The sequence below is a fragment of the Phyllopteryx taeniolatus genome, chromosome 12, assembly GCF_024500385.1.
Source record: "Phyllopteryx taeniolatus isolate TA_2022b chromosome 12, UOR_Ptae_1.2, whole genome shotgun sequence".
Classification (NCBI taxonomy): Eukaryota; Metazoa; Chordata; class Actinopteri; order Syngnathiformes; family Syngnathidae; genus Phyllopteryx; species Phyllopteryx taeniolatus.
The window spans coordinates 1,570,719-1,595,393 of record NC_084513.1 but is presented as its reverse complement, the minus strand read 5'-3'; the positions used below and the strand labels follow the sequence as shown (position 1 = coordinate 1,595,393).

At 43.8% G+C, this 24,675-nt stretch overlaps 1 protein-coding gene across 4 annotated transcripts; it reads left to right on the top strand.

The window, feature by feature from the left end:
- The first annotated feature begins 152 nt into the window (after positions 1 to 152).
- Positions 153 to 24,625, top strand: si:ch211-67e16.4 (uncharacterized). Of its 4 annotated transcripts, none has more exons than XM_061793272.1 (11): positions 153 to 311; positions 1,330 to 1,794; positions 3,124 to 3,258; positions 3,336 to 3,562; positions 6,790 to 6,915; positions 9,700 to 9,790; positions 17,293 to 17,492; positions 18,249 to 18,335; positions 18,414 to 18,489; positions 20,191 to 20,342; positions 23,664 to 24,625. In XM_061793272.1, the coding sequence occupies exons 2-11, from the start codon at positions 1,353 to 1,355 to the stop codon at positions 23,685 to 23,687; spliced, it is 1,560 nt and encodes a 519-aa protein (XP_061649256.1). In that variant the 5' UTR covers positions 153 to 311; positions 1,330 to 1,352; the 3' UTR covers positions 23,688 to 24,625. The 4 variants fall into 4 exon arrangements, with proteins under 4 accessions (XP_061649256.1, XP_061649257.1, XP_061649253.1 ...); XM_061793273.1 differs by having other exon boundaries at positions 17,293 to 17,496; XM_061793269.1 differs by having other exon boundaries at positions 17,293 to 17,496; positions 20,191 to 24,625.
- The last annotated feature ends 50 nt before the right edge of the window (positions 24,626 to 24,675 follow it).

The following is a 24,675-nucleotide window of genomic DNA, read 5'->3' as shown; positions in this document are numbered from 1 at the left end:
TGTATGTCAATAAATGACACAATTGAACATTACACGGCTGCTCATTATTGTAAGCGTCGCGTGATGGTGCCGATTGAGTGTCGATGGAGTCGGTTATTGTTGTAAAGCGCCTGCTTGTTCACTAGATGGCAGTACTGCAAAACTCGCTATTTACATCGCGCACTGTAATGACCAAAAGAAGAGCAAGCGGAAGCCACTCTCTAACAGTCCTGTTACCCAGACAGAAAATGAGTGGAATTCGCATCTAATTGTCGCTTTTGGCTGCTGGGAATCATCTGTCACGTCTGTTTGAACGTGGCGTTAGCATAACAGTAAGTGAACTCATTGTAATACGTGTGTATTTTGACTGACCTGTATCTCAACACATTCTTTTTTTTTTTTTTTTTTTTAATAAATGCGTGCTTAACACGGATGGCACGAGTGCTCTTGTCTAATGAGCCACGATTGTGATATATATATATTTTTAAAAATGGTACTCATATAAGCTCATTTAGCGTTCCTTGTACACGTTTTAATCGAACGGCCGTCTTGTTCGCTTGGACCAAACATTACAACGATGAAGTGCGCATTTGCGCCTCGGTAATTGTTGGCCGCTTGACGGACATAGGCATACTACAGGCCACGGTGTCGTTTTATACCTCTTAATTCCTCACAGTCACCAAACAATTCAAGTGAAATCGTCACACTCAGACACCAAACTGTTATCTTAGTGCTGAGCTGTTATCAGATTGTTGACACAGTGCTGATATACCGTTTCGCCTTTCTTTGCAAATTGCAAAGTTACCAGAAAACCAATACGAAGAGGACATCCGGATGTCCAAAATAAAAGGTGTATCAATGATTACGCGCTACGTGTATTTTTCTATTTTAAAACGTAAACGTTTCATGTCATCTGGCTACTTTTGTGTAGCCTACCGCAGGGTTTGTTAAATGATTGTCAGTTACATGCATTGTAACTTTTAGAAAGGCACAATGTCATGTAGATTTATTTCGAAATTAAGACATAAATTGTGGCTGTGCAGTAACTTTACCTTTCATGGCGTTCAAAACGTAAAACAGGTTTCTCATCCTTCCTATATATTTTTGAAAGGAAATGTAAATATCAATTCTGTTGTATTACACTGCGAGTTGCTGAAATATTAGTTAAAAAAAAAAAAGAATTAGCCCTACAACCAAGTAATAAAAAATATATACATATGTTATATAAAAAATTAGGTAGATAGACAGACAACATTTTTGATGCAGCTCTTGTATCGGATTTCATTGGATTGTGCAGGTATACCAAACAAAGTGGCTGATAAGTTTATTGTGACATAATTGTGCCTACAGATACAATTCAAAGGTGTGGCGACATGGACGTCAGCATCGCTGTCTCGTTGATCCGAGGCCAGATGGGCGCTGTTGTGGAGCGGGCGGTGAACGGAGCCGTGGAGACGGTGCTGGCCGAGATGCTAAAGGTGGTGGGGGTGAAATTCGAGGAGCTGAAGGCACAGCTTGCGCACATGAAGCGTGACGTGGCGACGCTGCAGCGAGAGAAGGCCCTGAAGGAAAAGGAGAATGACAATGTCCGAGCCAAGCTGCGCTACACCGAGCTGAAACTGAAGTACTACAGGCAGGGCGTAGAGGAGGAGCTGCAGCACCGAGCCTCCAGCACCTCTCTGGTACGGAGCCACCAGACCAAATGCTCTCCGGCACAGGCAGCTGGGGCCAGTGTCTCCTCAACAGGAGCTTCACCGTCGTGCTCCTCTCAGACCTCCACAGCCACAGCAGATGATCCAACAACAAGCAATCAAGGTAAGTTCTTAGAGGACTTAATACTGAGGGAAAACAAATTGGAACATTTCTTTGCATTTCCACCACACCACCTTTTGGTACCCTTTCATAGGGGAACCACCCACAGCTGTTCGGTACCTAAAGGTTGGAGCTCCACTGTAGTCTATTGATTGGTAGACAGAAATTTGTTAAGTTGTTAAGTGGAGCATATACACATTTATTACAAAGTGGGGCCCAAGTTCCTCACACAGCAAGCTTTTTCCAGCGCAGCTCCATCTGGATGTGCTATGTTAGCTAAATTGTTGAGAGATAATTTAACTTTTTACCTAACTAACTATGCAAGACATAGTTGAGGATAATTGTGAGAGATAAAGTGCTATATAAGTGCAGACCTTCTGTCGGATCTTAGGACCCCAGTTGTGCTAGTGGACTGCAAAAGCACCTTTTTCCAAATCTGCAACCGAATAAATTTGTTTCTTTTAATGGATTCTACTTCAATCCAGCGGGTTGTGGTTATTACAAAATAACCACAACTTTCACAACAGGGGTGGAAAGTTTGACAAAATCCACGGTTCGTTTCATGTTGGTTTTGTAGTCACAGTTTTCGGTTCAACTCAGTTGACTGTTAGGAAAATCAATTATGTCTTGCATAGTTAGGTTGAAAGTGAAGGTATGTCTCCACAACTAAGCTAACGTAGCACTTACAGGTACGTACAAGGACTACTTCCCCAACAAACACACACCACAATCATAGAATGGTGACATCAACTTGCCTCACAAGAACGCACACTTGGGGGAAGAACATACTGTGTATATACCTCTTACGACAAACCAGCACACTTATAGTTGGTAGCTGTAGATCTAGGCGCCAGACAAGAAAAACACACACAAACTGCTTCGTACCTACCGCTCTCGCTCTACCGTGACGTCATAAACACCGATGGACCTCTAAACCAGCTGTCCCAACATTGCCTGCCTCGTTAGTAAATGAGGAAAAAAAGTGTAGGCAACAGAACGCAATGGATTCTTGCACTGGATTCCACTTCAGTCCTGCATGTGGCAGTAATGCGTGTGATTACAGAATGGGTGCCAATTTCCTCACAGAGCAGCTTTTTTCCACTGCACCGCCATCTGGTGGCCCCAGTGGTCCCCTGTGCAAGTGGACTTCAACAGCCAGTGTAAAAACCAGTGATGCTGTTTTTGTGTCACCCTGCTAATCACCTAAAAAATGACATTCACAATCAAAACATAATCCCCTTCCTCTTGCTTTTTGTGCTCAAGAGGGGGAAAATGACAAAAGTAAAGTAACTTGTGGCTTAACCCTTTTTCCTTCCAATTTTGTTTTTACAGAATCTCCTCAGTACATAAATCAGCATTGCATCAGCTCATGCGGCCACTCAGACGTGGAAGTGGTTAGTTGTGAACCCACGGACTGCGTGTTGGCGGTCTCAGTCCCCATGAGCACAGAATGTCTGGAAAATTCTGGTTAGCGGCTCGTTCGTTCAATATCTCCAAACTCCCACGTTGAGCAGCATTTTTAACGTCTGCTTGTGTGCATGCAGCTCTGCTCTGTCACACGGACCAAAATGTTGCTCTGCGCACTGGCGACGGAGATCAGGAGGGCAACTGGAATGCCACTGTGCATCCATGCATGGATGGCACTGACACCATTATGTCCCCGCCTCCTCTCCCAACCCACGACGCTGTCCAGCAGTCTGCCACCTCCCGTCCATCCCCTCATGGCTCACCACAGGCGGATAGCTCTACCCTGGCCATCTCGACAACACAGGTGATATCACGCAACATCTTAGGCTAGATTTACACTGCAGGTCCAATATCAGTCCATTTCATGTACATTCCAAGTGACACATGGCAGTATGGCTGTCTTTATGGAGCATTTTAATATAATTTGTTTAGTAACGATTAAAAAAGAACAAAAATGCACTTTCTAATTCAGCATTTTCTTTCATGCTGCTTTGGTGCATGAATGTTTGTGTGAGTGGGTGAATGTGAGGCTTTGTAAAGCGCTTTGGGCACTGTGATGGTGTAGCTAAAGCGCTATATAAGTGCAATCCATTTACCATTTACATGTGTAAATTTCACCTGTGCTGAAACAGCTACGCTTTAAGTCCTATTTTCAAAAGGTTATTGATTTAAAAATGTAGGCATTCATAGTAAAGACAATCCCCATTGACAGAGCAAATGGTGGTAGCCTATTGAAATATACTTTTATAATGTTAAAGATAAAAGTGCATACATAAACAGTTTCATAAAAAATGTGAGTTGCACAGTTTACATATTGCCTTTGTAACATAATGAGGCTCTCTCCAGTGGCATTAACTACCTGCAAAGACAGCTTGAGTGACAAAGGAGGACCGTTTTGGGGAAGAAGAAAAAAAAAAAAAAAGGAACTCTGAAGACACTAATGTGTTTGTTAGTTTTCATAGAAAAGACAGCAATGGGAGAAAAATCCTTTTATATCCAAAAATGTAATAGTCAGAAAACATCTTGAAAATCATGAAACTTCATTTTGGACACCTAACTTTAAAGATGTTTTGGCATTAAAAGTTTGAAAAATATTATTTTAGAACAATTTCTTCCAAACAATTATGATCTTGTGATGGATAACACCTGTCAATAATTTAAATACTCATATCAGTAAAATTAATTGATTTTCAAAGTGAAATTCATTGGGCTATCTCTTTACTCTTATTGATCAAATGATATGGAACACATTAAAAAAAAGAAAAACGAATGAACAGACAAATGTTATAATAGTTTGGGATTTTTCATGTTAGGTTAATTTTTTTCATTTTGACTTTTTTTTTTTTTTTCCTCAAATGTATCCATTATCCATTTTCTGTACCGCATATCCATTCCTCTTTAGGGTCGCAGGTGAGGTGGAGACTATCCCAGCTGACTTGGGCGAGAGGTGGGGTACACCCTGAACCGGTCGCCAGCCAATCGCAGGGCACATATAAAGAAACAACCATTCGCACTCACATTCACACCTACGGGCAATTTAGAGTCTTCAATCAACCTACCATGCGTGTTTTCGGGATGTGGGAGGAAACCGGAGTGCCCGGAGAAAACCCACCCAGGCACAGGGAGAACATGCAAACTCTACACAGTAGGGGCCGGGATTTGGACCCCGGTCGATACCATTAACAAAATTATTCACTTACTAATAACCAAATAATTACTTGAGTAACAGTAAGTATAAAGTGAAAATGACTACTCAAGTACTGAATAACTGGTGACTTAAAAATCGCATGAACATCAAGTAGACAAAAGCAAAAAGTAGGAATATGCAAATTCAAAAATTGCACAACAGTATCACTTAAAAATAATAAAAAACTAAGGCAAATTCAGCCACAATGAATGGTGTTCGTTTTCCTCTATTGGTTTGGCTCATTTCTTGAAACAGAAATTACATTCTCAAAACTCCCAAGTTCATTTGGCAAAACAGTCTTATAGTTCTGAGGACATGGAATCCATTGCAACTGGACTGATGTTTCGCTTCTCATCCAAGCAGGCTTCATCAGTTCATGCAACAAGGTCCGAACCCCAAACAGATATGGCACTTGCTGGAACTTTGTCTTAACACCACATATTTTCAAATTGTGGGAACATTTTACAGACAAAATCATGGTTGTGCTATGGGGTCCCCGGTATCCCCCATCGTGGCAAATCTGTACATGGAGGACATGGAAAGGAGAGCTCTGAATTCCTTTAAGGGAACAACTCCAAGTCATTGATATGAGGATGACACACGGGTTAAAAAGCCAAGAAGTGCGAGCCTTCACCAAGCACATTACCTCAGTGGACAGTCACATCAAGTTCACACTTGACGATGTCAAAAACAATAAGTGGCCTTTTTTGGACTGTGATGTATGTCCATACGGACATACGCAGAAAAGAAATCTTGTGTATGTGGTCAAGGGCAGTGAGGAATGCACAGATGCATACATTGGTGTAACTAAGCAACCACTGAGCAGACGCATGGCACAATACAGATAGGCAAACTCCTCAGGTCATGACTACCTGCACCTCCAAGAGAAACAGCACTCGTTTGAGGAAAAAAAATTGTATATTCTGGAAAGGGAAGACGTATGGTTTGGAAGAGGAGTGAGGAGGCCATCGACTAACAGAGGAGGGGGCTTACGACATCACCTATCTCCCACTTACAATGCTATCATTTCGTCCATTGCAAAGAAACTCAATAATTCTGCCTGCAACAAACAACACGTCCTCCTTGACCCCTGGGTAACTCCACGACCACTTTACAACTGAATGGAGTATTAATGAGGGAGTCCCCCCACCCCCCCACGACTCTGGTGGATTGACAATGGCCTGTCGGCCAGGCGGCTTAATGTCTCTCGCCCTTGTTTGCATTCCGAAAGAATGAACGAGTATGTGGTTTGGGGCGTGCTTCTAAGTTGGAGCATAATTAGTTGAGTTTTCCACACAAACAATGGCTTGTGCGTCCTAACTTCGCCTTGTTGCATGAACTGATGAGCCTGCTTGGTTGAGAGACGAAATGTCTTCTAAGACAAACGGAGCACTTCAGTTGCTATCAAATCAATGCCTGGAGAATGAAATGACCTGGATGAATGAGAATATTCACAGGCAGTTTCATCTCTCTCCCAAAACGTCACTTATTTGTCAAAACTAAATTCCTCTCTCAACTAAGTGGTCAGTGCCCCCAAAATGCATTGTTCCTTTGGCTTTGTTTTAGCACTGCAAGTCCAAATGTTTAGCTGTTTTGTCACTACGGCAGAGGACCATTTGAAATAGCACTCATGTCCACTGTCAGTCCAAGCCCAGTCCTTCATTGTCAGTGGTAAATGTACAGTGGAACCTCGATTCAATGAACCCCATTTTAACGGACATTGGAAGTAACGGACCATCTGGTCAGTACATGTGTCCAGAAATTGTACATTGGATTAGTGAAACAGTCATGTGTCTCAAGGACCTTTGTCCTAACCTGAACATTCTCTGCATGTTACGATACAGGTGAAAATGGAAGAGGAGGATCACCAGGTGATCTGCATCAAGGGGGAGCCGGAGGAGGAGCAGGAAGTGATGTCGTGCCTACTGCTTGACAGTCAGATGAACCGCAGCCACCTGGTCCAGTCAGAGGTGACAGTTCTTAGTTATATGAAGAACCCATTACATTTTGGTGCAGATCTGGATCCTTTGTATTTCTATTAGGGTTGGGAATTGCTGGCCTGAGGCCGATTCAGTACATATCGAGATAAGCAGGTAGCGATTTGATTTAAAAACGATATCTTTACGGCGGAGCGATTCGGTTCAGTATGGGAGCGATACATTTCTCGATTCGATGCACAAAACGTGATAGTTAACGTGCTAATCATAAAGAACCTGGACTTAACCCAATTCAATCAAATGACATTTGTCTAACCCTATTTTCAAACATGTAAAAGACCACTTAAATTATTTTTTTTCCCCTCATTAATGTACACACACTACCCCATATTGAGTTGTTGAAATTTTTGCATTTTTATTCAAAAAGAAAAACTGAAATATCACAAAGCCATAAGTATTCAGACCCTTTACTGTGACACTCATATTTAACTCGGGTGCTGTCCATTTCTTCTGACCATCATTGAGATGGTTCGACACCATTTGAGTGTGTTTGATTATACTGATTGGACTTAGCCACACACCTGTCTATATCAGACCTTACAGCTCACAGTGCATGTCAGAGCAAATGAGAATCATGAGGTTAAAGGAACTGCCTGAAGAGCTCAGAGACTGAGCCAAGGTTACAAAAAGAATTCTGCTGCACTTAAGGTTCCTAAGAGCACAGTGGCCTCCATAATCCTCAAATGGAAGACGTTTGGGACGACCAGAACCCTTCCTAGAGCTGGCCGTCCGGCCAAACTGATCAATCGGGTAAGAAGAGCCTTGGTGAGAGAGGTAAAGAAGAACCCAAATATCACTGTGGCTGAGCTCCAGAGATGCAGTCGGGAGATGGGAGAAAGTCCTAGAAAGTCAACCATCACTGCAGCCCTCCACCAGTCGGGGCTTTATGGCAGAGTAGCGACAGAAGCCTCTCCTAAGTGCAAGAAACATGAAAGCCCACATGGAGTTTGCTAAAAAAAACTAAACAAAGGACTCCAAGATGGTGAGAAATAAGATTCTCTGGTCTGATGAGACCAAGATAGAAATTGTTGGACTTAATTCTAAGTGGCATGTGTGGAGAAAACCAGGCACTGCTCATCACAGTCCCAACAGTGAAGCATGGTGCTGGCAGCATCATGCCGTGGGTGTGTTTTTCAGCTGCAGGGACAGGGAGACTGGTTGCAATCGAAGGAAAGATGAATGGGGCCAAGTACAGGGATATCCTGGACGAAAAGCTTCTCCACAGTGCTCAGAACCTCAGACTGGGCCGAAGGTTCACCTTCCAACAAGACAATGACAGCTAAAATAACGAAGGACTGGCTTCAGAGCAACTCTGTGACTGTTCTTGAATACCCTGACTAAAAGCCAATTGAGCATCTCTGGAGAGACCTGAAAATGGCTGTCCACCATCCAACCTGACAGAACTGGAGAGGATCTGCAAGGAGGAATGGCAGAGGATCCCCAAATCCAGGTGTGAAAAACTTGCATCATTCTCAAAAAGACTCATGGCTGTATTAGCTCAAAAGGGTGAGCAAAGGGTCTGAATACTTATGGCTGTGTAATATTTCAGTTTTTCTTTAATAAATCTGAAAAAATTCAACATTTCAGTTTTTTTTTCTGTCAATATGGGGTGCTGTGGGTAAATGAGGAAACTTTTTTAAATGATTTTAGCAAATGGCTGCAATATAACAATGACAAATTCAAGGTGGTCTGAATACTTTCCATACCCAGTGTGTGTGATATATATATATATATATATATATATATATATATAGTTTAAATATCAAATAAATTATTTAAATAGATGCCAACAATACAGTACAACGTTTTTATTTTCTCTTCACAAACTTTGCACAAGCAATTTTTAAAGAGCCATTGGGGGGCTCGCACACTGTGCCATTCAAGCTCGGACCGCCACTGCACACTCGCACTACTTGTTTTTTTAACTTTTAAGCAGCAATGACTAGCTTAGTTCAACTGCCGATTATTGGGTCAGCTTCGGGATATACCTGGCTGTGTGTCCCCTTGGTAGTTTCTTTTTAGGGTCGCACAGTGCCAACACGAACGTATATGTTGGAATGCGAGGACTCAAGAAGAAACATTAGTTTGCTGAGTTACAGCCCAAAGAAATTGCCGAGATGTACCTCCATTTCCATATTATCTGCATGTTTACCATCTGGAGCACACATTTCGCCGCCGGCCCCGGTGTCGACGGCAGACTTGAGATAAGGTACATAGCGTGACGTTGCATTCAATGTTTACTCCTGTGGAGAACGCTGCTTTGCTATCGCTGAGACCACGAAAGTAGCTTAACTACTGAAAAGTTATTTGATGTTGAAATAGTGACACTACAAAGACATGTAGTTGAACTAGTAGTGTCGCTATTATCCACCACTGCTGTGTTTGGTTGTAAACATAAGTCATAACCTGCGGAGCACAGCGTTAGAGTTCTCGCGCTTGTTTTACGAGATGAAAACCATAAAACCTCACGCAACCGATTCCTAGCCTCACAATATCCGGTCCACAGTCCTACAACCGATATATCTAAGAATTCCTGGCGGATTTTGTATTGATAATCTAATCTGCTACCGATACAGTCTATCTTTCTCCTTTAACCAACGGATATCTGGCTGCATCGGTTTATCGTTCCCACCCCTAATTTTTATTACTGCGACATACAGGACTGGAGTGGAACAGCATCATCTTACACATCATGAAAAGACATGTTAAGCATTTTGTGGTAGGTCTACATTTTCACGATATGGTTGTTGTTTTCAGGTTGCGATGTCTGCGACCGAGTGGTCAGGGCTTCAGGCCACCCAGAGAAAATGCTCCTCTGGCTTCAGCTCAGCTGGACCAAGCTCCTCCTGTGAGTACCTTCTGAAGCTAGCAGGGACTACTGCTAATTTAAAGGTTAAGAGTGCAAGGGTTTTATGGATGAAATTCATATTTGCATTGTTAATGTTGTATAATACATGCACGTCATTTACAGCAAGTTGTCAGCCATAAATTGGCTTTTATTGAGCATTCCTTAACATTCTCGATTTTGAGACATCTTGGGTGTAGTTACTGTCTAGCGGAAGTGATGTAATGTTTATGAAGCATTGGCATCCTGCACTTACTCAGAATGGAAAGCTACGTTTTGGAATGCAAGCAGGATGTTTGATTGGAGCTGGCTGAAAAGTAGACTTGTGGTCAAATCCTACATACAGTGCCGTGAATTGCAATTTCAGTTGCATCTGAAAAATAGAATAAAAATAAAGACATATTTCATATCACAGTCTCCTAAACCTGATGCTTGTGATTGGTTCTCTCTGGTCATGTCATTCTGCTGTAACATGACATATTTATCTAAATGCCACCTTGTAGTGTAATCTTTTAGTTTGTCTGAGATTTTGAAAAGGTTAGACTCATACATACACGTTTGAAAACGCAAAACAACACTGACTTTTGAACAGTTTCATCTTTATTATTTTGGACTTTTTTAATGAAACATTTGCTTTTGTTTTTTTTATGAAATTTCTAAATTGCATATATTTGTCATTAGTTCAACATGGTATATATGGGGATTTTCCACATGCTGTGCATAATATATTGCAACAAACACTTTCTAATGTCCAGGACCATGAAATAGTATTGGCCCCCTGTCTCAGATTCTTATATTTTTGAAATAGTTTCCCCGCTTTGTTTAAGCTCAAATAAATGTAAATATCAGACAAATACAACCCACGTCAAGTTAAAATACTGTTTTTAAATTGTTTTCATTTATTAAGGAAAAAAGCTATTTAAAGTTAACTGGCCCTATGTGGAAAAAGTAATTACCTCACTTGTTAAATAATGAATTAATTGTGGCTAATCACCATTTTTGGTTAATTCTCACTGATCACACCTAAGCCTTATTACCTCCAGACCTGTTCAATCAAGAAATCACTTTAAATAGTCTGTCCCGACAAAATCAAGTCAACAAAAGATCTAAAAAAGCTGCAACAAAATGACACGATCCAAAGAAATTCAAGAACAGCTGAGAAATAAGGTAATTGACATCTATCAGTCTGGAAAGGGTTACAAAAGCCATTTCTAAAGCTTAAAGATTCCAGCAAACCATAGGGAGAGCCATTATCCTCACATGGAGAAAACATGGAAGAGTGGTGAACCTTGCAAGGAGTGGCCGGCCTACAAAGATTACCCCAAGAGGACAGCAGTGACTCATCCAGGAGATCACAAAGGAACTCAGGCCAGCTTCTAAAGAACGGCAGGCCTCCCTTGCCTCAGTTAAGGTCAGTGTTCATGACACAACAATAAGGAAGAGAATGGGCAAAAAATGGCATCCATGGCGAAAACCACTGGTGACTGAAAAGAACATAAAAGCTCGACTTACTTTTACAAGAAATCATCTGAATGATTCTAAAGTCTTTTGGGAGAATCTTACATTAAGAACACAATTTGACTGTTTTAACGTTACTTGTGGTCAAATATCTAGACTGACTCACTATTGTTCTGCTGTGGTTTGCACCTCTACTCCTCGTCTGTTCTGTCCCTCTGTCTATCCCATAAAACCATTTTTCTGTCAGGCTGCATTTTCAATAAACATCAGAATAATTAAAAACTGTTCCAGAAAAAAAGGCATAGAGATCCACCATTCTGCAAGGCCATGCAGCTGAACAGGACAGGTTAGAGAGAGGGGGGCGGGGGGGGGAACTACTTTTCAAAGCATATTGAAACCTTGACTTTTCAAAACCACAGTATACCTTCAACACTGTAATCCCTGTGTGTGTGTATGAGAGAGAGAATGTATATTCCACTTCCTGTCGATACACAAACTCTTCACTGTCTTTGACGAGGCCGATGACCTGCAAACTTCAGGAGTTTGACAGTCAGGTGCGTTGAGGTGCAGTCGTTCGTGTAGAAAGAGTGAGAGAGAGTAGAGGACACACGCTTATGGTACGTGTGGATGAGGTGGTCTCCCCCAGTTGTGCTGCTGTGTCCTGCCCTTCAGGAAGCTGTAGATCCACTGGCAGATGGCAAGTGAGATGTTGAGCTGGAGAAGCTTGGAGGAGAGGAGTTCGGGGATGAGGGTGAATCTTTACAAACAGGATCCTCGCGTAGGTCCCTGCGCCATCGGGGTGTTCAGGATGAAGTACAGTCCCATGTTGACCGCATCATCCACTGACCTGTTTACGCGATAGCCAAACTGCAAGGGGTCCAGCAAGGGTTCCTGTGACGCTCTTGAGGTGGTCTAGCACGTGGCGTTCAAAGGACTTCATGACCACAGATATCAGGACGACAGTTCTGTAGTCATTCAGTCCTGAAATTGCAGGCAAATCCTGGCCCCACCTGTGTGGGTTTTCTCCAGGCACTCCGGTTTCCTCCCACATCCCAAAAACATGCGTGGTAGGTTGATTAAAGACTCTAAATTGCCCATAGGTGCGCGCGAATGGTTGTTTGTTTATATGTGCCCTTCGATTGGCTGGCGACCCTTGTGAGGATAAAGTGGTACAGACGATGGATGGATGGAAATTTTGAATGCTCAGTGCATAAACACCACCAATAGTAGTTACGGGTTTTAGAAACGATTTGATTCATATCACGATTCATGGTTGCCGATTTGATTTAGGTTGATATTGGTTCATTTAGAACGCTCCAAAACAATTCAGTGGCTGGAAATCGATTCAGTAACTTTTTAGTCAAAAATTCATCCAGTGTGACTGAAATAAAAATACCTGCAAACTGGACAGTGTAGAAAGTTCCGAGATTCCTGTTGTTTTCTTCAGGAAAAAATCAGGTAATCAGGTAAAATGAATTATGGTTATTAAATATAAAGATTTTCCTGATTTACTTGTAAAGCTTTGCAATAAAACAAGGGAAAAAAAGCAACGTAATGTTATTTATATTATTTCAGGTATGAGTTTACTTGTTTGGACAGTTTTTTCCCCCGCCTCTTTTAAAATTGGTGCTAGAATCATGAGCAGGGCCGTTGGAAAAATGTCCCTAGCTGGACCCAAAGTTTGAGAATCCCTGTTCTAAACAGTTGAAACTCAGCACTGTGAGGTTTTCACAAGGAAAAGCTTTTAGGAATAGTGTTGTTAATACAAAGAGAGCTAAATAAATGAACAAACGTGCGTTTTGGAGCACAACGCGAGCCTTGGAAACAGGGTCCAGTAGTTGACATTGTCGCTCGCTCTCATCTTTTGTGCCACAAAGTAGGGGCTAGTGAGCTAAACTATGCTAGCAAGCTTGAAAGGCTTCGTGCATGGGGACTGCCACAGTTCACACACACAAACTTATTGATAATTTCTTGCTCACCGCCTTCTCAACTGCCATCCACCAGACAGACCGTCGTCGTCTTCGTTTCCTTTCTGCTTGTCCCGTTAGTGGTCGGCACAGCGTGTGATCCTTTTCCATGGAAGCCTATCTCCTGCATCCTCTCTCACACCAGATGCCCTCACTACATCTATCAACCTTCTCGTTGGTCTTCCTCTAGCTCTCTTGCCTGGCAGCTCCATCCTCATCATCTTTCTACCAAGATACTCACTATCTCTCCTCTGGTGTCCAAACCATCTAAATCTGCTCTCTCTAGCTTCTAGCATCTAACCTTGGCTCATTTCTAATCCTATCTAACCTGGTCACTTCTAGAGAGAACCTCAACATCATCATTTCCGCCACCTCCAGCTCTGCTTCTTTTTGTCTCTTCAGTGCCACTGTCTCTAATCTGAACCTCATCACTTTGCCCGTCATCCTAGCAGAGACTCTTCTGTCACAAAACACACCTGACACCTTCCTCCACCCATTCCAACGTGCTTCGACCCTTCTTTACCTCACTCACCATTGCTCTGGACTGTTGATGCCAAGTCTCCAAAGTCCTCCACCCTCACTATCTCTTCTCCCTGTAGCCTCTAGTTTTCCCCCTCCACCCCTCTCATAAATGCACATATATTCTGTCTTCAGCTAATCTTCATTCCTCTCTGTTCCAGTGCATGCCCCCACCTTTCTGACTGTTTTTCCACCTGCTCCCTGCAGATCACAATTTCATCTGTGAACATCATGGTCTATGTGGATTCCAATCTCATCTGTCAGCCTCTCACCACTGCAAAACAGGATGGGGCTCAGGGCTGATCCCTGATGCAGTCACACCTACAGCACACCTCACCAGTTTTCTGCTGCCCTCACACATGTCCTGTACTATTCTAACCTTACTTCTCTGCCACTCCAGACTTCTGCATGCAGTACCACAGTTCCTCTCTGGGTACTCTGTCATAGGCTTTCTCTAGAGCTACAAAGACACAAAGTAGCTCCTTCTGACCTTCTCTGTACTTTTCCATCAACACTCTCAGAGCAAATAATGCATCTGTGATACTCTCTCAGCATGCAACCATACTATTGCTCGTAAATACTCACTTCTGTCCTGAGTTTGGCCTCCACTACTCTTTCCCTTAATTGCATTGTGTGGCTAATTAACTTTGTTCCTCTATAGTTCCCACAGCTCTGTACATCACCATTGTTCTTAAAACTGGGCACCAACACACTTTTCCTCCATTCCTCAGGCATCTTCTCACCAGCTAGAATTCTGTTAACAACTTGGTCAAAAACTCCAGAGCCACCTCTCCGAGATGCTTCTATCCCTCCACAGGACCAACTGCCTTTTCATGTTTCATCCTCTTTAGTGCCTTTCTAACTTCCTCCTTACTAATCATTACCACTTCCTGGTCCACCACATTTGCCTCTTCTCCCTCATTCATCAACTCCTCAAAGTATTCTTTCCATCTATCAAACACACTGCTAGCACCAGTCAGCACATTTCCATCTCTGTCCTTAATCACACTCACCTGCTACACATCCTTCCCATCTCTATCACTCTGTCTCGCCAACCTGTATAGATCTTTTTCTCCTTCCGTGTCCAACATGTCGTCATATGCCTCTTGTTTGGCCTTTGCCACCTCTACATTCGCTCTACATCGCATCTCCATGTATTCCTTTCTCCTCTCCTCAGTCCTCTTAGTGTGCCACTTCTTCGTAGCCAACTTCTTTCCTTGGATGATTTCCTGTGCTTTGAGGTTACACCGCCAAGTCCCCTCCTCTTTCCTACCAGAAGATATACCAAGTACTCGCCTGCCTGCCTCTCTGATCACCTTGGGTTTAGAGGTCCAGTCTTCTGGAAGATCCTCCTGTCGACCGAGCGCCTGTCTAACCTCTTCTCGAACAGCCGCACAACACTCTTCCTTTCTCAGCTTCCACCACATGGTTCTCTGCTCTGCCTTTGTCTTTTTAATCTTCCTCCACACCACCATCATATGCTGTGTAGCCACACTCTCCCCTACCACTACCTTACCGTCGGTAACCTTCTTCAGATGATCTAATCCACCTGCGTTTCTACCTCCGCTCTTGTAGTTCACCCGATGTTCCTGCCTCTTCTGGAAGAAGTGTCCACTACAGCCATTTCCATCCTTTTTGAAAAGTCTACCACCATCTGTCCCTCTGGGTTCCTTTCCTGGATGCCGATCTTACCCATCACTTCTTCATCACCCGTTTCCTTCACCAATATTCCCATTACTATCTGCACCAGTCGTGACTCTCTCTTTGTCTGGGATGCTCAGAACTAATTAGTCTAGCTCCTTCCAGAATTTCTTTCACCTCTAGGTCACATCCTACCTGTGGGGCATAGCCACTAATCACATTATACATAACACCCTCAATTTCAAATTTCAGCCTCATCACTCGATCTGATACTATTTTCACCTCCAAGACATTCTTGGCTTACTCTTCCTTTGAAATAACCCCTACTCCATTTCTCTTCCCGTCTACACCATGGTAAAACAATTTGAACCCTGCCCTTAAACTTCTAGCCTTTCCACCTGCTCTCCTAGACACACAATATATTCACTTTTCTCCTAATCATCATGTCAACCAACTCCAGAGTTTTTCATAGTCCCCACATTCAGTTCTAGGCTCTGTGCTTTCCTCTTCTCATTTGCCGAAGAACATGCTTTCCACCTCTCCTTCGTGTTCGACCCACAGTAGCTGAATTTCGACCAGGGCCCTGTAGGTTAACTGCCAGTGGTGGACGTTGTTAACCCAGATCATGCCTGATGCGGTATGCAATTCTTTGGATGAACGCTCATATTTGTTTGGGAAAGTTTTAAGCCAGATGCTCTTCCTGATGCAACCCTCTGTATTTATCCGGGCTTGGGACCGGCCTACAGCTTGCACTGGCTTGCATCCCCCATAGGGCTGCATTCATGTCTTAAAAGGTCAGTAAAGGTGTGCTGACAAAGCAAAAACGCACACATACTGTGGTGTCTCATCCAACCACTAGGGGGACTAGAGAAAGGACTGAGGAGATGTGGGGCGTAGAAAAGGAAAAAAGGAAGAAAAGAGACGAAGAAGGTAGTTTTGTGCTAACTGCTGTGAGCTAACCTCAATATTAAGTCTGCCGTGTGTAAATCTAATTTTGTATGTCCTAGTATAGATACAAATGATTGGTTACCTTTAAAATTATTTTAGTCAATATATTTTTGTTCGGAAGGCTAACTTGCCAAGCACAGATCAATCCAGTTGGATCGTAGGAATATAAATTGATACATCGTTGTAATGAATGAATCATTACACCACTTGTAGAAGTACATGCAAAGATGTCCTTACCTGCATCCCGTAAGTTCCCCTTTTACCATTACCATGTCTGCCGATATCCTGGGTGAAGACGCTATTGTTGAAGGGAAAATTGTCACTGCAGTTGATTTCAGCTTGGCTCGAACTATGCCTTTGTATCCAATACTTTCTGCTAACTGTTTCTGAAAACATCCCGGTTTGCAAGTTACTTCCACTTGCTTGGCGGAAGCCACAGATGTGTGGCGAAGCAGCATTGTTGTCAGAATGAAACTCTAACTCATTTCAACATTGTTCATTGACACAAAGATGCCACAAAATGGCATAAAAGCACTACTTTTGTGTAAATGAAGGTTCTCAATTAACGTCAACAAATTTCCTTGACACCAAGATGCCACAAGATTGCAATAAAGTCATGCTTTTATTGTTTGACCAAAAACAGTGACTAGGTGAGTTTTTCAGAAAATAACTGACGATATGTTGCCCCAAATATTTGAATACTGATTTTGTGATTGCTGACCTGTGAATATGGGTGGATTGACCATACCCTGCTTCAGTATTTTACCCCTTGATAGGTGACAAGGTATAGGATGGTGCCAAAATCCAAAATTCACACTGTTTGTCCTATGTAGCTCACTGAACTCCGCTGTCATGGGGTATGCTGATGTATGGCAGCGGTTCGAACTTTGAAATTCTCACAGAATTCCCGACTGAGGTTCCAGTTGTATCTGGTTTAAACTCCTTGACTCATCTAACTTGTGTGTCTACTAGATGCCACGCCTCAGACAGCCTTTCCCGCCATTGCCCCGCTGCCTCCAGGCACAGCACGCCAGATGGTGCACGATCCATGGACCAAAGACTTCAGGTTGTACGAAGAGTACAAAATGCGGCGCAACGAGTTACGCCGGCGAAGCCTCAATCGACGGCGAGAGCTGGAAAAAACGCTGCCTCAGCCTCTGCTGGCTGATCTGGTCAGTGAGTAGTTTTTTTTTCTTGTCGTTGGTTAAGTGTTTTCCAACCTTTGAGCTGAGACACATGCAGGAGATATAAAAAGTCTACACCCCCCTGTTCAAATGCCAGATGTTTGTGATATAAAAAATGAGAAAATTTCAGAAAATTTTCCACCCTTATGACCTATAACCTGTACAACAATTGAATTTTTTTGAGAGCGGAAGTAATAATACCCTCACTCATAACTGGGTGGCTGCGTTCAGAATTAACCAATCATATTCAAACTAATTTTAAATGGGAGTAAGCAACAACTGCCACCATTTAAAGTGATTGACTTCCATATCAGTTCAGCCGTTGTAGTTGGCTCTCTTTTGCTTTCTAGCATAAGCCCGAATGTTCTGTGGTAAAAATCCAAATCTCTCGGACATGTTGGAAAATGTGTTGTGGTCCGATAATACCAAGTTTGAACTTTTTGGCCATAAGTCCAAAAGGTATGTTTGGTGTAAACACAAAACTGCTAATCACCAAAAGAACGGCATACCCCAAGTGAAGCATGGTGGTGGAAGCATAATACTTGTGGGGTGTTTTCTTCAGCTGCAACTTGGGCCCTTAAAACAAAGGTGGATGGAATTATGAACAGTTTGAAATAGCAGTCAGCGTTAGCACAAAAACCTCTGGCTTTTGCATACCTGATGACCTCTCATGTAACATGCGGTCGGGAATCAATGTTAGGCGGTTAACTATTATTTTGTGAAAGGGGATTTTTTTGTCATAAGGTACGGGAGCGGCGAGAAAAGACCAGACTGAGGGTGGCCAGATGGCGGGCAAAGAGGAAACTGCAGGCTTGTCTCAACCAAGTTCAGGTCAGTGGCGATGACTCAATACACAGCATTAAGCTGGTGATACATGAACTTGCATCCTAAGAACATGCTCATTTCCAGACTCAAGGTGGCACAGTGGCTCTTTCCCAGGATGGTTTCCCCATCAGTGGTCCTCACCAACACAAAGCACCTTGTGGTAAGTTGCGCCCCGAGCTCTAATTTTGTAATTTTACCCGCAGTGCTGCCATCTGTACCTCGCACACAAATAATATTATGAATTAAAGCTAAAAGGTGAAATTCCTGACCGCCTTGAAATCCCTATGTCAGGGGTGACATCGAAGTTATGGCTGTCCTGAGAAATAAACTTTAAAACTAAAGCTAATAGCTTGGGTCTGAGCACACATACAGTCCCCTCCAAAGGTGTTGGAACAGCAAGGTCAATTCCTTTGTTTTTGTCATATACTGACATTTGGGTTTCAGATCAGATACAAAAGTTCTGAATTCCAGTTTTTATTTCATGGTATTTGGATCTAGATGTGTTAAACAACTCAGGACAGAGCACCTTTTGTTTGAAGCTACCCACTTTTAAAGTGAGCAAAAGTATTGGATCAGACATTATTAAATGAACTTAAAGTGAATTACTTAATATTTGGTGGGATAACCCTTACTTGCAATAACTGCATCAAGCATGTGACCCATTGACTTCACCAGACTGTTGCGTTCTTCAATTGAAATGCTTTTCCAATCTTTTACTTTGGAGGGGGTCCTGAAGAGCGCTCCTCCTGGGGGACTTCAATGCTCACATGGGCAATGACAGTGAGACCTGGAAGGGTGTGATTGGGAGGAACTGGCCCTCTGAGTCAAACGGTCAAATAAAGGTCAAGCCTTTATTTGACCTGTTTTGTCTGCTACTGCTTGTTCTGGACAAACTTCTTGTTCACAGTTATGTATTTTGCAAATATATCTATAATCACTGTCAATCTTCATACGAAACTATCGTATGCCATGGTCACGCTGTACCTCTTCAAAAAATGGTGCGAGCAAATCAAGTGCTACGAGTGCAAAAGTTAGTTTAGAGCACTGCCCTAACAGCACAGGAAAGTCCACTGCATATAACACTGACTTTGCTCACAGACCCTCATGCGCTGCGGACTCTGAGTTTACGTCCCGGTGGCTAACGTGTCCGCAGGAGCTAATCGGCAGTTTGAAGCCAGTTCATTCTCCCGGCTCCCACACAGCCGAGTGTATACACACAACCCTCGTTCGTCCCTCACGTAAAGGGATTTTCCAACTTTTCGGGAGACAGGAAGTCATTGGCTGACTGTTGGCTTTTTGTGTACTGGCCTTTTAAGACACCGTATGAGCCCTGGTGTGCATTTTTTTTTTTAAGTACCGGTACCGTGCTTCTTTTTACATCAAAATACTTGGGTACGGGACTGGTACCGGTACTTGGTGCAACACTAGTTACAGCACCTTTCTTTTTATAAACACTTAACAAGCGTTTTGGAACTGAGGACAGTAATTGTTGAAGCTTCGCAGGTGGAATTCTTTCCCATTTTTGCTTGATGTACAACTTCAGTTGCTCTACAGTCCAGGGTCTCCGTTGTCGTATTTTGCACTTCTTAATGCACCACACATTTTCAATGGGAGTCAGGTGTGGACTACTGTTAGGCCAGTATAGTACTCGCACACTTTTATTTTTCTATCAGAGCTATTTTTAATGTTATCGGATTTGTCGATGTGACGTCCTAATTCCTCAAATTAGCCTGATAATTATCGTGCAGCCCTACTTAAAAAGTTGGAACATCAAATTAAGTTGACCTGTAAAGGCAATTGTGTATCTTAAGTTCATCCTGAAATATGAACTTCCATAACCGCCAATGTGTTATTGTTTCAGCGTCCACTTCCGGTCCTCTCAACAATGCTGTCACCACCTTCCCCTTCGTCACGCCGCCATCGTCGTCTTCCCTGTTTCTGAGGGGCCCCAATATGGCCGCCCAGGTCAATCAGCATGCGTTGTCATCGCCGCGTTCTGCTTCCTACCCGCAGGTCAGCCTAACACAGCAGAGCATGTCTTTGACGGACGCCAATGGCGACTCATGAGAATCCAGGCTGGACTACCATTGTTTGCCTGGCATTGGCACCACTGTTGCAAGTTTTTTTCTCCACAGCTTACCCTCCAGATAAGCAAAATTCCACTGATTAGCTGTAGTAAGACTTGCCAGTTGATTACGATTGGACTCATCTACAGCTACGTGGCAGCTTGTTTGTGCAGTCACAATTGAGACAGTGCGGTGAAAGGTGTGTGCAGCTCCCAATAAGTCAGTACTATCAATATCTGCAAACAGAAGGCTAGCATAGTAGGAATTAAGAGGATTTGTGCTGGCTTTTCTCTTAACCTTCTAACCGTGCGCATACCGTTTTTTTTAGTTTTCAAACCTTGTAACTATTCCATCTTAGCGTTTTATTTACATAGGTATATATTTCCTTTGTTCAAAAACTGAAATCAGTTTTGGTTTCCGCACAGAAAAATTTAAAACAGCTGTCAGACCGAACTCAACAAAAATTGGCTTCCCCATTGACGAGTGAAAGAAGTAGTAAAGCTTTAAAATGGGGTACAGCTTAGTTTAAAAACTACAGGGAATATATATGATTTTAAAATGAAGTAAATTTAAGTTACAAACAGTCCATGGTATAAATATGGTTTTTAAAAGGAATTAACTGCATGAATACAGATTAGAAGAATCCATCCATCCATTTTCTACCGCTTATCCGAGGTCGGGTCAAGGGGGCAGTAGCTTTAGCAGGGACGCCCAGACTTCCCTCTCCCCCGCCACTTCATACAGCTCTTCCGGGGGCATCCCGAGGTGTTCCCAGGCCAGCCGAAGGACGCAGTCTCTCCAGCGTGTCCTGGGTCGTCCCCGGGTTCTCCTCCCGGTGGGACGTGCCCGGAACACCTCACCGGGGAGGCGTCCGAATCAGATGCCCCAGCCAACTCATCTGGCTCCTCTCGATGTGAAGGAGCAGCGGCTCTACTCTCAGATCCTCCCAGATGACCGAGCTTCTCACCCTATCTCTAAGGGAGAGCCCGGACACTCTGCGGAGGAAACTCATTTTGGCTGCTTGTATCCGGGATCTCGTTCTTTGAGGGTAGGAACATAGATCGACCAGTAAATCGAGAGCTTTGCCTATCACAATACGTTTGAGTCTGCCACGTCGGACCGGCATTTTCCCCCACCATCGGAGCCAACTCACCACCAGGTGGTGATCAGTTGACAGCACCGCCCCTCTCTTCACCCGAGTGTCCAAGACATGCGGCCGCAAGTCCGATGACAGGACCACAAAGTCGATCATCGAACTGCGGCCTAGCTCGTGACCATAGGTGAGGGTAGGAACGTAGATCGACCGGTAAATCGAGAGCTTAGCCTTTTGGCTTAGCTCCTTTACCACAACGTATTAGTACAAAGTCTGCACCGAGCCGCCTGCCAATCTCCCGTTCCATTCTTCCCTCACTCGTGAACAAGACCCCAAGATACTCCTCCACTTGGGGCAGGATCTCATCCCCGACCTGGAGAGGGCACGCCACCCTTTTCCGACTGAGGACCATGGTCTCAGATTTGGAGGTTCTGATTCTCATCCCAGCCGCTTCACACTCTGCTGCAAACTGCTCCAGTGAGAGTTGGAGGTCACGGCTTGATGAAGCCAACAGAACCACATCATCAGCTAAAAGCAGAGATGCAATACTGAGGCCACCAAACCGGACCCCCTCTACGCCTCGGCTCCGCCTAGAAATTCTGTCCATAAAAGTTATGAACAGAATCGGTGACAAAGGGCAGCCTTGGCGGAGTCCAACCCTCACCGGAAACGAGTCCGACTTACTGCCAGATAGGCGGACCAAACTCTGACTCCGGTCGTACAGCCCGTATCGGGGGTTCGGTGCCCCATACTCCCGAAGCACCCCCCACAGGACACGGTCGAACGCCTTCTCCGAGTCCACAAAACACATGTAGACTGGTTGGGCGAACTCCCAGGACCCTGCCAAGGGTGAAGAGCTGGTCCACTGTTCCTATCCAGCACCCCTGAATAGACCTTACCAGGGAGGCTGAGGAGTGTGATCCCCCTGTAGATGGAACACACCCTCCGGTCCCCCTTTTTAAGAAGGGGGACCACCACCCCAGCCTGCCAATCCAGAGGCACTGTCCGCGATGTTGCAGAGGCGTTTCAACCAGGACAGCCCTACAACATCCAGAGCCTTGAGGGGGGAGGGGCGTTCCTCCCAATCACGCCCTTCCAGGTCTCACTGTCATTACCCACGTGAGCATTGAAGTCCCCCAGCAGAACGATGTCGTCCCCAGCACCCCCTTCAAGGACTCCAAAAAGGGTGGGTACTCTGAACTGCTGTTTGGTGCATAGGCACAAACAACAGCCAGGACCCGTCCCCCCGACCCGAAGGCGGAGGGAGGCTACCCTCGCGTCCACCGGGGAGCAATAAGTATACCCACACCTGCTCGGCGCCCCTCACCGTGGGCAAATCCAGAGTGGAAGAGAGGACTGGTACCAGAGCCCAAGCTGTGTGTGGAGGCGAGTCCGACTATATATATATATAGTTGGAACTTCCTTCCCTGCCAGAGAGGTGATATTCCACGTCCCTAGAGCCAGCTTCTGTAGCCGGGGATCGGATCGCCAAGGCCACCGCCCCTGACCCCTATGGTCCCTCCCACAGGTGGTGAGCCCAGGGGAAGGGGGCCCCATGGGTGCAGGCCCGGCCACCAGGCGGTCGCCTTTGAGCCCCACCTCCAGAGGGGGGCCCCGGTGACCCGCGTCCGGGCAAGGGAAACCTGAATCCATTTATTGTATTCGTTATAGGGGTTTTTGGGGCTGTGCTTTGTCTGGTCCCTCACCTAGGACCTGTTTGCCATGGGTGACCCTGCCAGGGGCATAAAGCCCCAGACAACTTAGCTCCTAGGATCATTGGGACACACAAACCCCACCACCTCAAGGAGGGGATTAGAAGAATCATTACATAAAATTGTCATGTATGACCTTATAGAATGGATTGTCACATCACGCACTTCTGGACAGACCCACCATTTTGGAGGTTGACGCAATGGTGAATTTTTGCGCGGTGTTAAGCTGCAACAGAGGTAGGAGGGACAAAGTCTTCACCGTTGACCGGTGCCTATTTCGAACAGAACATTTAACAAGGAAAACACCGAGATTGTTGGCTGTTTTGTAAAATCAAAGAACATTTTTATACCGCCTTTGTTTGAATACGCCTTCAGGTCAAGGCGAGATGAAAAGATGCTTCCTTTGTAACATGGGAAAAGACAGCACTGTTTAAAATGAATTTGATTCCACTTTTCCTAACAGATGTACAGTAAGTCTCCAGCATGAAGCGAGTTTCTGAAGATGGACACTCCTTCGATCCATGTGTGCTTGTCGTATATATTTCAATCAGGTTGAAAGTGAAAGTTATGTTGTTTTAGTGCTTCAGTTAACAGTGTTACAGCCATTGGTAAATGCAACATTACAAAATACATAAATTGGTTTGGTGCCTACCTATTGTCATGAAAAGGAGTGGCTGAGCTATCCTAAACATAAAGAGTAAACATTTATAATCATCAGAAAGTCACATATTGGCACTGACAGGTGGAAACCCCCAATGTCCAAATTTCGTCTAATATTTTTTCATAAATCTATAGTATTGGACAATCCCCATGTGGGTCTGTTATGTATTTTTTGTAAATAAATTATTGATCAATCAAAAGTGTTAAAAATGGCTCTCTTACGATGCAATGTGAATGACTCAACTAATCATGCTGTTTTGGGGAGTTTCCTGAAAAGTGAAGGATTTGGCCTGACGCCAGCTATATGTTGTTTTTGGTGCCTGTCTGCCGGGTTGGTGAAGGAGAGGAATTAACTTTGCATTGTGAAAGGCGCTTAATGAAGTTCGGTCCATTTTCCGTCATTAATTTATGGGGGCAGGTCTGCAACATCCAATATGGCGGACATTGCTGTATTGCAGCAATTGGCCAACCTGCTCAATGAAGCATCTATTTATATGTCCATGATTGACTGACTACACAGTTGACGAAATAAATCGATTCAAATATTTTTTATGCCCATCCCTGATAATGATGCACCTATTTTCTTAACTTTGTGTCTTTAGTGCATCAAGAACCTTATTGTATTGTTCTGCTATTATCAGCTGCACACACCGACTGTAAAACATATTTTTTAACACTACATGTACAAACTAACCTTCCTGTATTGAAACTGCTTATTTGTAGTGTGTTGATTTGATCTGATTAAAATGTGTCGTGTGCAAGAAATTTGCGTGTTCGTTTTTTTTATTATAAATGTAAATGTGAAGTTTCAGTCA

Bases quoted from the DNA above. Each gene is read 5' to 3' on its own strand.
- si:ch211-67e16.4 (XM_061793269.1), top strand. From the start codon at position 1,353: ATGGACGTCAGCATCGCTGTCTCGTTGATCCGAGGCCAGATGGGCGCT. The intron at 17,497-18,248 runs GTGAGTAGTTTT...TTTTGTCATAAG, and splicing joins TCTGCTGGCTGATCTGGTCA to GTACGGGAGCGGCGAGAAAA. The intron at 18,490-20,190 runs GTAAGTTGCGCC...TTATTGTTTCAG, and splicing joins CCAACACAAAGCACCTTGTG to CGTCCACTTCCGGTCCTCTC.